Source organism: Sinohyriopsis cumingii, chromosome 15, assembly GCF_028554795.1.
Source record: "Sinohyriopsis cumingii isolate HCF-2022 chromosome 15, ASM2855479v2, whole genome shotgun sequence".
Classification (NCBI taxonomy): Eukaryota; Metazoa; Mollusca; class Bivalvia; order Unionida; family Unionidae; genus Sinohyriopsis; species Sinohyriopsis cumingii.
Window position 1 is genome coordinate 113,367,964 of NC_142975.1, and position 15,739 is coordinate 113,383,702.

At 33.0% G+C, this 15,739-nt stretch overlaps 1 protein-coding gene across 1 annotated transcript in view; it reads right to left on the bottom strand.

The window, feature by feature from the left end:
- Positions 1 to 4,082: 4,082 nt before the first annotated feature.
- LOC149782512 (E3 ubiquitin-protein ligase MID2-like) overlaps positions 4,083 to 15,739 on the bottom strand; it is a 72,276-nt gene continuing 60,619 nt past the window's right edge. The window contains exons 7-8 of the mRNA XM_089933939.1: positions 13,731 to 13,852; positions 4,083 to 11,509 (exon numbers count right to left, since the gene is read on the bottom strand). Of these exons, the coding sequence (XP_089790065.1) occupies positions 10,953 to 11,509; positions 13,731 to 13,852 (679 nt within the window). The 3' untranslated portion in view covers positions 4,083 to 10,952. The remainder of the gene's footprint in view (positions 11,510 to 13,730; positions 13,853 to 15,739) is intronic.

The window sequence follows — 15,739 nt, forward strand, 5'->3', positions numbered from 1 at the left end:
TAATGGCTGATCAAGGTATTTACTGATGCATCAACTGTACCGCTGATACTGGTCATATTGGCCGTCACTCCAAGCTTACTTAAAGGTAAAATCAGGCTTTTGTAGGAAGACAATAATGATGGCTTCTGATGCTATATGGACAATGATAGCACAGTAAAGAATGTTCTTTTGTATTTCTTTCATGTATGTTATGCACTGCCTCAAAGGCATTATTATCGTGTAAATGTATCATAGAGATTGGGTCCATCATCTGTATATACTTAAGCATCTACTCCACCCTTAGAACTGGTTTATAATCCCAATACAACAGTCAAGAAAGTCTACAGTATATCCATAATAATATCCCATCATACTACCATATATACTCACTTATAAGTCAAGACCAAATGCAAACAATATAGACAGTATTTTCTTTGGGCATGACATTACTTTGATCCTAAACAAAATTAAGCAAATAATATCACAACCAGTGAAGTCAAATTCAAATGATATTGTTTTTATTGTATGTTTCAGGAACATAAACTAACCTTAAATAAATTGCACCAGGTATGTCATCATATACACATTTGTAAGTCAGGTCTAACTGCAAACTGCATAGATCCAGACATCATGTTACCTAATGCAGTGGCACATCTGGGTCTAAGCAGTAGGGAGTAATCAGTTGAACAAAGAACAAAGACCCTGATCTGCCAGCACATTATAACATAATGCACCAGCAGATCTGGTCTATACAGTTAGGAGTAATCAATAGAACAGGCATAGACCCAGATCTGCCAACATGTTACATGACAGTATACAAGGGCCTATATTGTTTGCAATTAAAACCCAACTTACATACAGAACATGTCAATATCTGAATGTGATTGCAAGCTACAAATATTCTATATCACTGAAAAATTTCATACTGATTTTTTGTGCCACATACTGAAACGAAGTCCAGCAGTCAAAAGTTATGTCCCAAACTGACCACCATTTTTGACTCTAAATCCATGGAAAATCTTTGTACACCCAAATCATTTTGCAGAATGGATTGATTCATATTATAGTCTTGTTTAAGGGCTTGTTATATTGGAAAATACTAAAACTGAAAGTCTGTTGAATTTATTTCCAGACTGAAATAATAGTTTTCAATAATAAAAAAACCTGAAAAGATACTGGTATAAGCTTATGTTAAGGATGCTATAGGATTTGTACAGCCCATTACCTCGTATTTGTAGAAATATTTAAACTTATTTTACAGCAGAAAATGTAAAAGTTCTTCAGACTTAATGCAGTTACTGCAAGTTCGCTAGGTACAGTTTTTGCAGACTTGGTGCTGGTAATCCAATGAACAATGATCAATTTGTGAAGTCAATAAGACACATACACCAATGCAATAATTCAAGCACTTACTCTTTGGTTGTTGAGACAAACTGCAAACATCAAAGACCCACATCTGATTTTGCATAGGACACAGGCAGATCTGTGTCTATGCAGTTTGCAGTTGGATTATAGTCAAGTATTGACAGTACCCAAAAAATATTATTTTGCAAATCCACAAAAAAATCTGATACCTACAAAAGTAAATTATTTCATAGCATCAAAAAATATCCTTTTGAAACAAAATCTGAAAATTTATGAATAAAAGAGTAGTTGAAGAAATACTTTTGAAAATAATTCTTTAAAATCAAGTTAATCAGGAAGAAATGAATGTTTAACATGCGAGTACTAATTAAGGTATTAACTTTTGTAAGAAATAAATATTTATGAAAATGAAGACCATGCACAATTGGACTTGAATACTGAAATGCAATCCTTTCAAATAATAACAAGGTAACATGTAAACAAAATCATCTTTGAAATCATTTATTTCTGTGGGTTTTTTTTCTTCATTGGAACTTGAATTTGTTAACTGGGGATGAGGAATGTTTGAGAAATGGATCACTATTCCTTGGGTCTTTAAATCTGGTTTGTGGTAATTACAAAATCAACAAAAATTGGTGGTAAACCACAAAAAATGTAAGGAATACATTGCATACAAATATTTACAAATAAATTGCACATGTATTTAAACAAGTTTGGAGGGGGGAACATCAACAAAAACTTACCCTAGGAGATTGCACATGTATGAAATGTCTTACTTGGAAATTTGGGCATCACCTATATGCTGTAAATTGCTTATATATTGTATATAAGCCAAATAAGAAACAATAAGGGGCCATCCATTTAGTACATATGCAAAAATCTGTTAAAGCTTGACCCCTCCCTATACACATGCTTACTTTTTTACACGCACCCCCACCTGCAGATGAACGCTTGATGCACCACCACCCCAATTCTATAGAATGGCCTAGATTTAATCCATGCAGAAACGATTAAGGATTAATAATATTAGTGTGTAAAATAAAACATAGTCCACCGACGTTGAATGTCTGGCTGCATCAAAGATATAAACTGCGTAACTTTAAAAAGTTTGTCTAGTGTCTGCTAAAATTCAAACGCCAAACAGGTTACGTATTAGATAAACTATTATCGAGGTTTCACCTCACACACACACACACCATTTCCTATGTATACGTCCATTATCAGTAGACAGCCCCCCCCCCCATATGCAAGCATATGCATTTGGGTTAACCTCCCTCCATGCGTGCATACTAAATGGATGGCCCTTAATTTGATACGTTATTTTTTATGTCATAAATGTGTATGAAGTATCAGATCCAAAATCTTTGACATATGTGGACCTTTTACAGTGAAATGACTGCAACATCTGTTGCCCTTCAAGAATAGCCACTGATAACACTGTTATCAATAACTAAGACTGTGTACTCGGTGTCCATAGGATATCAAGCTAAGATCGCCTACACTATGAGCTCACCAAGTTTAAATTGGAAAAAATGCAGTTTTTTAATTTGACCACTCCTGTTCTGCATTTCAGTTCAGCATTCAAGAAATTAGCAATAATTTCTCGATAAAGGTTTCATTGACACTAAGATTCAAAATCTAATTAACCTCAGAAACATTAATAAAATAAGAAATCAATAGTAATAAAAGTATTATGCATGTCTAGTTTTTGTTCAGTGTATTTATGTTGTTACCGATTAAAGATGTCTGAAAATAAAAGGAAGCAACACAATGTGACTTAACACACATTATATATATATATATATATATATATATATATATATATATATATATATATATATATATATATATATATATATGCACACACACATACACACACACAGATTAAATAATATATATACAGACAGATCAAATGCACCTGCATCAAAACAAACCCTGGATTGTGGGGTGGGGTGGGGTCCTTGAACAAATTTAATCTTGGGAGATGATAAGGATGATACATGTAGATACTGTTCCATTTAAAATGGTGAATACCTTTGACACTGGGGAAGGCAGCTTTTAAAAAGTATGTACGATGTTACTCTGGTCAATGTTGGTTATAACCAAGATATACAATTCCAAATCTGCTGACGACTACCATGTCTTTCCTGGGTTCCATGTATATTTTACTGGAGCTGAAGCAGCCCTCTCAATTCAGTACAAACCTTCACACTGCAAACTGAGGATCTTATGTGAGTGTTCATTAGATATGAAACATACATATTACAAACTTATGAGTGTTCATTTGATATGAAAGTTATTAAATAAAATTTAAAAAATATGAAATATGCTACAAACTGCTTGTATAGAGTTTTATATTGTATTATTCAATAAGTTTCATGATGTCAAAAGAACAGGGGTTTAATGTTCTGTTTATCACATTACACCACTCAGTGATGATGCTTTTGAACACTGTATATACTCACTTTTCACTTGAGTTTAGCTGCAAACTGCAGACACCCAGATTTGCAACTGCATAATGCCCTGACAGATATGGGTGTATGAAGTTTGTTCTAAGTAATCAATAGAAGAAATAATAGACCCCCATCTGCAGGCATATTGTGCAATGGCAGATCAGGTTCTATGTTGTTTGCAGTTGAACTATGCTTATAAGCAAGCAAATGTAATAACTTACACCAAAGAGTTGCAATCAGTTTTTAAGATTTATGTCATGACACTAATAATATGTTACAAAATACTTGTATTTCAAACAAAATTTATTGTTAAATAAATATGAAGAGTTTCTAATGAAATTAAAGTCCCTTACAATTATTACATGACAGAAAATAGTCATCTGTATTTAAGTGATTCTCCATCTTACAACTGTACAATCAAGTATTTGCAAAGATAAGTTACTCTAAAGAAAAACATGACAACAAAATAATGCCCATCCATAACTTTTGGACAAAGAAAACTCATTTATGGTCAAGGTCAGCTAAACAATAGTGCACTGTGAATTTGACTAATTTAACAAGTGACAATACTGATCACACAAATATGTATAAAAATGAGATCTTTAGAAAACTGATTGATTTGTTGGCCCAAACAGGTGCATATTTTACTCTAATAGTACAATATACATCATGTAACCTTTTTAATTCCATTTAAACATTCAAGCACTTTTGAAAGTCACAAAGAAACAATTAAATAGTTGAATCTACTGAATGAAACTTTAAGATAAATTAACACTACATTTTGAAAAAACTTAGCAGTTGCTTTGAGGGCATCAGCCTAATTAAAGTAAAGTCAAATCTCGTCGCCTTGAACACCTAGGCACTTAAAATAAAGAAATATTTATTATTATACTGAGCTTCAGTGCCCTAAAGTGCCTACCTCTTCAACTGATTTACAAGGTCTCTTAGAGATCTGAGCTATTTACAAGAACGTTTACAGTCATATATCAATTGAATACAGTTGTAGTATTTAAAGAAAAGTACATTTATGTTGGCCAAGTCAAGAATAATTATTTTGGTAATGGTTTGCTATACTTGCTTGGAAGTGGTTGGAAGACTCAGAAAAGAATTTGGTCCAGGGGAGTCTTTACACATAGTCAATTACTTGCATCTTTGTTGTTGTTGTGAATCTTTTCCAGACAATATGACTAAATATCTTATGACATTAGAAAGGGGCCCCGAGTGGCAGAGTGATCGAAAGTGCTCACCGTTACGGATCACTGCCATCTCACCTCTGTAGTGTGGGTTCAAGTTTTGGTTTCAGCCAATGTGGGTATGTGAGAAAGCTTGCCAGTAGTTTCTCATGGTTCAGTGGTTTTTTCCAGGGTTCTTCCTCCACCATTTATACTGGCTGCCATATATAGCCTATCTTGTGCTGAAAAATGGCATTAAACCCTACAACAACAATAACATGACATTAGAGAGATAACTTTAATATTTTTTACAATAAAACACAGCTGAAAATTATGCTGATGATGACATCAGTCAGATGACAGAAATTCTGTATGATACAAGACAGCTAAAATCATGATAACATCAGGCAGAAGGCAAGAACTTGATACGATACAACATGCAGCTGAAAATCATGTTGATATCAGACAAGAATTCTGTATGATGCAATACAGAGCGGAAAATCATGCTGGTGTAAACACAAGTCAGAAGACAAGAATTCTGTATGATACAACATAGAGCTGAAAATCATGCTGATGATGATATCTGAATTCATACAAGGATTCTGTATAATACAACACAGAACTGAAAATCACTTTTTGCCTATTACAAAAATAGTTGAATGAAAAAAGACACAAGACATCTTTCAGGGCAGGTCCAAAGCTTGCAGTAATATCAAAACATATACCATATTTAGCATATCAAAATAGCAAAGAGCAAAGACCCAGATCTGCTGGCCCATTAGGCAACAACATATCAGGCTCTATGCTGTTAATTTGAAACTATAATCGGATAGAAAAATATAGACCCAGATGTGTTAGTCTTGACCTGCACAGACCAAATGTGCATAAAATGTATAGATGAGTCAGGGCAAATTGTATCAAAAACTCTGCCCCTTTGCAGACTACTTACATCAAACCAATGAATTGAGATATCATCTCTTGAGTACATAATGACATCGTTCAAAACTTGCATCTTAATGTGTACAATGCCAAAAGACTAATATATAATTACATTTATCCAATAAAATTCGTCCAGGCTCATATAAATTTTTAATTTTGTTAACCTCAGTTGTGCAAACCAGAATGCTTTGGTTTCACTCTTTTACATCTGCCACAGTCAACTTTGCACTGTTACTTACCTGACAATTTTGGAATACCTTGTTCTTTTTCTTTTCCTTTTATCCCAGTCCCCAGTTTGACTTTCTGTTAAACAGCAATAAAAGCCATGGTGTGTCAGATGACCAAGGCTATCTAATTTGTCAGCTCATTACATAACAAGAAATATGGGTCTGTACATGATGCCAATAAGGTAATACATAATCCAGTGTGGTACAGAATTATCCACAACATACATAAAACACCAATTAAATGATGAAACAAGTTAACCTATTAATTATTTATGTTATCATTTTTGTGATATTATACTATTATATAACAAAACAGAAAAGCAATTGTCTCGAAACATCACTGCTATATTTGCAGGATAAATAAAAAGACTGCCACTCAATTAGTTTATAGATTTTATACACCCATCATAACTAGGCACATATAACATTATGATGTTGTCCATCTGTCTGTCCACTGTTTTATTTCTGCACAATAACTATTTCTCTGCCATCTTCTGCCAAATGTTTTAATTAGCTTGCATTTGGGGACATGGAAGAAATGATTGATTTTGGGCTCAAAAGTTGAAGGTTAAGCTCACAAGGACTGAAAGAAGTAAAACTGTTTCCACACAATAATTTTATAATCTGAAAGTATGAACAAACTTTGGAAATGGTGTGTATTTTAGATAATAAACCTATTGATTTTGGGGTCAAAAGGTCAAAGATAAATTTTGGTGATTCTAAGAAGAAAAATAGTTTCTGCACTATATCTAGCATTTTGGGGTGTTTTTTATCAACTACTTCAACCAAATGTTTTGGATTGCTTGCATTTCAGGCAAGGAGGCAACTATTCATTTTGAGGTCAAAATGTCAATGATTAAGGTCAGAGGGACTCTATTAATGAAAATGATACCAACAAAATAACTCAAGTCTTTTGCCACAAACCATGACCAAACTTATGAATTACCTGCTTTTGGGACAAGAAAGGCATCTATAAATTTTGGGGTCAAAAGATTACAGATTAAGACGACCGAGACTGAATGAAGAAAACTGGTTTCGGCAAAATAACTTTTAATGTTTTCTCATTTCATGGGGTTTGTTTTTGTAATCATATCATTATATGTTTTTTATTTTATAGGTGTTGTCTAATGTTGTAAAGCGCTTAGAGCTTCTAAAGATTAGGCGCTATACAAAGTCCTCATTATTATTATTATTATTTTACCATGAGCAAATTGTGTACATGACATCCACTTGAGATAAGGAGGACACATTCTGATTTAGAATTGAAATGGTAAAGTATCTGACCCATAAAAGAGGGGTTTAGGTAAAAAGAATAATAATACTATTCACCACATGGAAAGTGTATAACATGCTATTTACAGTACTCTTGTTTTTGATTCTCATGGCAAGAGTGAACCCTTTTATCCAAGAAGCACTTTGTATGATTGATGGGTAATCTTTTTCAAAACAAAATGATGGGCTATTTATGACATTTTTTCCAGTATTATGTTTTTGTTCTAAAACAAGTAAAACACATTAAATTTTTATCTACTTAAGGATAAATAAGAAAATACAAAATAAACCACAGCTATGAACAGTGGGAGCATCTCACAGTCCACTAATGACAATTATCTCTGCAAGGCCTTAAAACAAGATCATGTGTTGGTAAGCCAAAGTTATTAGAAGATGGACAAGAGATTCCATGGGCAGAGGGCTAGGGCTTAAAGTACAGAGGGTAGGACTCGAGATGAAGTTTTGTTTCAGAATCTCTGTGATATCTTTAATTTTGATTTCATTTCATAAAACTATACTACAATTATGTTTGTCAGTTGATTACTTTTATACTTGTTTGTTAGCCATTTCTTTTTTTTTATTGCACTTGAAACTACTCAGTAAGCCACAATGCTAACTATATCCATGTTTAGAATGTAATTAATGCAGAAGTGGGTAAACCAAGAAAGCATTGCTATCTCATTAAAAAGTATTTGTTTTGAAGGAAAAGTATTTCAAACATACTGAAAAAAAATTCTTGATTTTAGTTTCACCTCACGGCACAATGGATGACATTTAACTGGAGAAAGAAAAAAACGTTATAAATAATACAATTACTACATAAATTACCAGTATCATATATATTCAGTCTCAAGCCGAGTCCAACTGCAAACAAAATTACACCAGCAGATCAGGGTCTATGTTGTTTGTTCTACTGATTACTTCCAACAGACTGTATAGATCCAGATCTGCTGGTTCATCATGTTATGTCAGATTTGATTCTGTACAGTTTGCTATTGGATTCATAAGCAAGTATATATGGTATGTGTTCTTCTGGTTTGAAACGGGGTTAAAATATTTAAAGATGAGAAAGAATGTTCAGGGCTGGGAATATGTACCATATGTACTCATAAGTGGAATCCACAGCAGCACAGACCCAGATCTAATGCTGCCTAATGCTCCTGCAAATGCAGTTTTGTTATGATTAATCAGAAGAACAAAAACAACACTGTCTGATCTGCCATTGCATGTTGTTTGATTTTATAAGTGAGTACTTGCAGTATATACATATGCAAGGTCTTCTTCCGCAGTGCTGATAAAACTAAATTCATGACATTATAACTTAAATGAGGTTACCCTGATAGTTTATCTGGCAATTAGAATCCAGATCCTCAAAGAATCTCTTTTTTAAAGAACAGCTCTCATTATAATGTTCTTTATTATAATGCAATTCTGGACACAAGATGGTACGGTTATAGACAATGTAACCAAAATCAAACCAATGTTATCTTAAGTGATTTATCAATCCTGGTTTGTGCAGGTTTTTAAAAACCACTGAATCTGATGTCTGGCCTTTAAAAAAAAACCTTGGAACTTAGAAAAGGTGGTAAAAGCCCATTAAAATTAATTAACTTCGTATTGGCAACCCTTTAAAACCCCTTAAATTTGAAAAATCTCCACTAATATTTTACTTATTACTATTTCATTTTTTTAATCTACTGAACTAGGGGGAAAACTAAGTATAAAGGCTTGCTCTCATTATTCATTTTATCACACATTGTTTGTTTGGATACCTTATTGCCCTACAGCCAGGTTGTGATATGTTTTCCTTGCTGGAACTTCCAGAAGCATAGTTCAGGTACCACTCTCAGTAAACCAGTCAGTAGAAATAGCAGATGAAGCTTGGTGAATGTAGATTTTCAGTGCATGTTTAATTGAAAATAAATCAGAGATGCCAAATACTCTTGGATTGGATAGTTCATAACAATGTGTAGCAAGATAACATATTTAGAAAATTTGGGGAAATATGCCTTTTCTTTACTTATGAGAAGTTAAAAAAACATGAATCATTAGAGAGAACTCTCAGGTCCTCATTGATTACTGTTTTAAAGATTTATTTTATTCTGTGAAAAATTATTTCAGCTACAACCCAACCCCCCAGCAGCTACATGGGCCAGACCTCCCTCTCAAGCAATCACAGTTAACCCTTTATCTCATACGGTCAATGATTGTGTATTAGGCAGTTGATATACATATACGAAAGTCATACATTGCAGTGCACTACAACCAGAATGACTATTACCTATCTGACTCCATACATAGGCCTGCCTGTTATATATATTGCTGTGTGGTATATGTTAAGTTCAACATCAATTTAAATCATTTTATATTTGTGGTACACATCAATTATCCGTAGAAAGCTGTAAGAGTAAAACCTGATCTTTATAGTTGAATAATTATTTTGCACAGAAGATTTTGTATGTGCTTTAAAAACTTGATAAAACAAGTCCATCATCAAGACAGTGAAATTGTGAGATCAACCACAGCAGACATTTCTCAACCTTGAAATCTACCAGTTTGTTTATGTCTACATCACTGAATCGTCTAAAGTTGACAATTTCTAAAAAATCAGTGTTGCCTACATCAGCATCAGAGCCTCTAAGTGTTCATAGTCATATTTCTAATCAATCAAACTCAAGAAAGAACTTAACAAAATCTGAGGCCTCCATTTACTGAAGCTTAGAATTATATATTCAAATCCTTTTTAAAAATGTATTTGAAAAATGAATTGCACAAATTCCATGAAGTTAAATATAATTTACAGAAACAAAAATTATTATTAACCTATGGCTGCAATCTTTCTTGCTCCCCAACTTTCTCCCTCTCCATATTCCCTCTTACACATACATTCAGTTTTTTAACAGAACAATTTATAATTCTCACCTTGCCAGTTTGATACATAAGCCAGTTCTCACTATATAGTTGTTCAGTTTATAATGTAGTCATTTCTACCATATGTATGTGCTTATAAGTCTTGTCAAACTGCAAACTACACAGACCCAGATCTGCCATCACATTAATGTGCCAACAGATCTGGGTCTGTGCAGTTTGTTGGAGTAATCAGTAGAACTAAAAAAGATAACCCGATCTGCAGGTGCGTTGTGCTATGGCAGATCAGGATGTTTGTTGTTTGCAGTTTGACTTGACAAATAAGCTAGTTCTTACGGTATAACATGGTTGTGTACATAATGTAATCAGCAGTTATGGATTACAACCATTGTAATGCAATGAGGGAGAGCTGGTGTTATACCACTTGTGAATATTACATCCAATTATAAGCTGACCCCAACATTTCAAAGACAATAAACAACTGACCTGCTCTAATCACTAAACACATTGTTTTATAGTGAGTAAAAATTGTATGCAAATTAACAAAAGGGACCCATAGACATTGTCCCCTAAGTGCAGAGATGTCCTTGCAGTTGAGGTGTCTAATGATTTAAGCCAAGATTTACATTAATTAATTTTAAAGCATATTGTTAATTAATGTCAATATTTATAACTCCTCATACATAGGTAGGAAACTGCATTTTGACTCTCTGACTGACTGTAAATACAGGATACAAAATAGTTTTTAATGACTGATCTATTATTATCTTCTTTCCATGAAGAGTATCACCCCAAGAGGAATTGGTTATTGTGTAAGCAAGGATGACTCCTTCTGATTGGTCCATTACTGTATAGATTGTAACTGACAAGGGTAAGTTATCCAATGGCATTAGGTGTTCCATTTTGCTGTTGTGACAGTAAAGAAGATTTCCCCCTGAACATATTATACCATGAGAGGTACTACTGAGTCCAACTTGATCCTTAAAATTCAGTTTATCAAAAGATATACCAACTCCAAATAGATAGCCATTTTTTATATCTCCTAGATGGGCCGAATTCTTCTCGATGGTGACAGACCAAAGTGAGTTCTGTTTCAGTGCCTCAGCTGTGAAACTAGTGGAGTTGAATCCCCATGTGATCAAGCATTTGTTCTGTACACGTGGCACATCCTTCCCAGGAGAAGTAGTGGAGCGAATAACAGGAATTATGCTCTGACATTTTTTAACATCATCAGCTGTCAACAAAAAGAGAAATAAAGTAGGAAAAAAGAGTCACACAGATCACATCATACTGCCTGTCAATGTAACTATTATTCTGTTCATATATGTGAATATCAACTCCTTGAATACAAGGGTATGAACTTGAGACATAGTAACATTGTACCAATTTGATAGAATATTAGACTGAACTTTAGACATATAGTAACATTGTACCAGTTTGACAGAATATCAATTGTATGAGCTTTAGACATATAGTAACATTGTACCAATTTAATAGAATATCAGGGTATGAACTTTAGACGTATAGTCCCATTGTACCAATTTGATAGAATATCAGGGTATGAACTTTAGACATATAGTAACATTGTACCAATCTGATAGAATATCAGGTATGAACTTTAGACATATAGTAACATTGTACCAATTTGATAGAATATCAGGGTAAGAACTTTAGACGTATAGTAACATTGTACCAATTTGATAGAATATCAGGGTAAGAATTTTAGACGTATAGTCCCATTGTACCAATTTGATAGAATATCAGGGTATGAACAATACACATATAGTAACATTGTACCAATCTGATAGAATATCAGAGTATGAACTTTAGACATATAGTAACATTGTACCGATTTGATAGAATATCAGGTATGAACTTTAGACATAGAGTAACATTGTACCAATTTGATCGAATATCAGGGTAAGAACTTCAGACGTATAGTAACACTGTACGAATTTGATAGAATATCAGGGTAAGAACTTTAGACGTATAGTCCCATTGAACCAATCTGATAGAATATCAGGGTATGAACTTTAGACATATAGTAACATTGTACCAATCTGAAAGAATATCAGGTATGAACTTTAGACATATAGTAACATTGTACCAATTTGATAGAATATCAGGGTAAGAACTTTAGACGTATAGTAACATTGTACCAATTTGATAGAATATCAAGGTAAGAACTTTAGACATATAGTCCCATTGTACCAATTTGAAAGAATATCAGGTATGAACTTTAGACATATAGTAACATTGTACCAATTTGATAGAATATCAGGGTAAGAACTTTAGACGTATAGTCCCATTGTACCAATTTGATAGAATATCAGGGTATGAACTTTAGATATATAGTCCCATTGTGCCAATTTGATAGAATATGAATGTATGAGCTTTAGACATATAGTAACATTGTACCAATTTGATAGAATATGAATGTATGAGCTTTAGACATATAGTAACATTGTACCAATTTGACAGAATATGAATGTATGAGCTTTAGACATATAGTCCCATTGTACCAATTTGATAGAATATGAATATATGAGCTTTAGACATATAGTCCCATTGTACCTATTTGATAGAATATCAGGATATGAACTTTAGACATATAGTAACATTGAACTATTTGATAGAATATGAATGTATGTGCTTTAGACATACAGTCCCATTGTACCAATTTGATAGAATATCAGAGTATGAACTTTAGACATATAGTAACATTGTACCAATTTGATAGAATATGAATGTATGAGCTTTAGACATATAGTCCCATTGTACCAATTTGATAGAATATGAATATATGACCTTTAGACATATAGTCCCATTGTACCTATTTGATAGAGTATCAGGGTATGAACTTTAGACATACAGTAACATTGTAACAATTTGATAGAATATCAGGGTATGAAATTTAGACATATAGTAACATTGTAACAATTTGATAGAATATGAATGTATGAGTTTTAGACATATAGTAACACTGTACCAATTTGATAGAATTTCAGGGTATGAACTTTAGACATATAGTAACATTGTACCAATTTGACAGAATATCAGGGTATGAACTTTAGACATATAGCAACATTGTACCAATTTGACAGAATATCAGGGTATGAACTTTAGACATATAGTAACATTGTACCAATTTGACAGAATATCAGGGTATGAACTTTAGACATATAGTAACATTGTACCAATTTGACAGAATATCAGGGTATGAACTTTAGACATATAGTAACATTGTACCAATTTGACAGAATATCAGGGTATGACATGTATTACCTTGTACCAATTTCACAGTTGCAGCTGCATACAGCCACTGTTGTGTAAGATATGTGACTTTTAAAAACTTTAACTTTATTTGGGCTTGTTATGCTTAATTTATGCTGATACATCCCTTATCTGGAGTAATGATTATTATCATCATTATTTTTCAACACAGTTTAACTCACCAATCATGATCCTGAGGCAAGCGTGGGAAGTGTTTCTGAACTGCAATACAGCTTGCTTCATGTCCACCTGTACCGTCTTGTCTGTCACCAGGTCAGTGTATTGCTGCTTGCTGGTCTCCAGCCTGAAACACACATCAGAAACATGGTATAACAGAATATGTATTATGACTGCTTATTTTTTATGAAATTTATCAGCCTAAATTAGTAGCACAAGTCAGTGATATATCTTGTAATTATATAACAAGTCAGAATACATGTACAACATGAAAGTTTATTTGTTATGAAATGTATAAAATACAACTGAATAACCCGAGTTTCTTGCTTTGACTCTTTTTAACAAAAATATATTTTCTATGAAATCTGCAAAATGAAACACAGATTTTCATCACACAGGTTTTCATTTAGACTTTATTCCATTTCATTATGCAAAAATTTCATTCTTACAACATATAAGATGTACTACAGTGAGGACTTTGAGGCTGGCTGGAGGTCTCTGAGATAAAGGCAGATGTTGGTTGATTGGTTTATCACAGCACTTCAATTCATTGTTGCTTCATTATGCGAAAGAATAGACAAGAGTTTCTTCTGACCCCACCCATTTTAGATACTGGGACATTTATGTTCCTGTGTACATAAATGGCAGGCCATGTATTAAACTGGCCAGTTATAGGCTGCAAGCTAGAACAGAGTGACGTAAAGATGACAACTTTAATGTAGAAACTTGCCATCTCACAAATTGCATCTGTCCAATGTTTTATCATAAAACTTTGTATATTCTTGAACCCAAAAAATATGTCATTTTCAAGAAGCACTGAAATGGACATTCAAATAAGAACACTCTTGGGCAAATATTCAAATTGGAAATTGGTATTTGAATATTTGTTGTACCATTTAGTTTAGTTTAAACATGTTTTATTTTATAAATTTTTAATTGGATTATACAAGAGTTATAATATAGAAGGTGAAGCATCATGCATATGTGACTATACTTAATAATGACTATTAAATACTCCAATACTGCTTAAACTAAGAAGTACATATTATTTATTAAAACAATAATACATTTTCTGATTCATATACAGGTATGATAATTGTGATTTCTTGACCAAAAGCCAATGGTTTATAATGTTCTTCTCATTATGGTACAAAAATTGTAAATATATACAAATATAAGGTGGATAATAATAAGTTTTAATGACAAAAAAAACAAATCTTTTAATAGTCAAAGTGGGGAGCCTCATGGTTACAAATTAGCCACGATGTATAAAGCAGGAGGATGAACAATGAGGGAGTATCTGAAAGATGAGGAAAATGAAAAGAAAGAAGTGAAAATGAGAAATTGTCAATAAAAATGTGTCAAACATTTGGCAGAAAGTTGAGAAAATAAGGAGAAAGAAAAGGGAAGAGTCAAAAATAAATAAATAAAAAGGAACAAACAAGATTAAAAATGAACAATGCTTCATTCTCGAGCGAGTCACTGTGGAGGCAATGGCAAATCTTTTGGAAAAAATAGGAGAAATAGCTGTTTGCAGCTGTTTGTGACCCGTGGAAATGCATGCATGATAGTAACATGTGTGCATAAGGAAATCGTCTTGACTTTTCAATAAATTTATAAATGGCATTGAAAATGTCAACATACTATATTGCTATACAAGAAGGAATTTAAAGTTAAATAACCATAAGGAGATAGGGATTGGAACAGTCCAATGTTTTGTTCTTGGTAAGAAATGCAAGATAAGAATTAGTGTTGTGTACTTTCCACATAACCACATCTACAAAGCAGTGATCCAATTATATTCTTTATATATAAATGTTAATCAAGTGAACTGCAATTTGTTCTAAGATGGGCATGAAGAATTTAGATTTCTTTTTACCCAAAATAAAAGTTGTCTGGGAACATAACTGTCACAAGTATTTTATGTGCTAATGAAACTGTTAAAGGAGTCTATTTGATGAGTCTCAATAGATACTGTTAAAGGAGTCTATTTGATGAGTCTCAGTAGATTCTG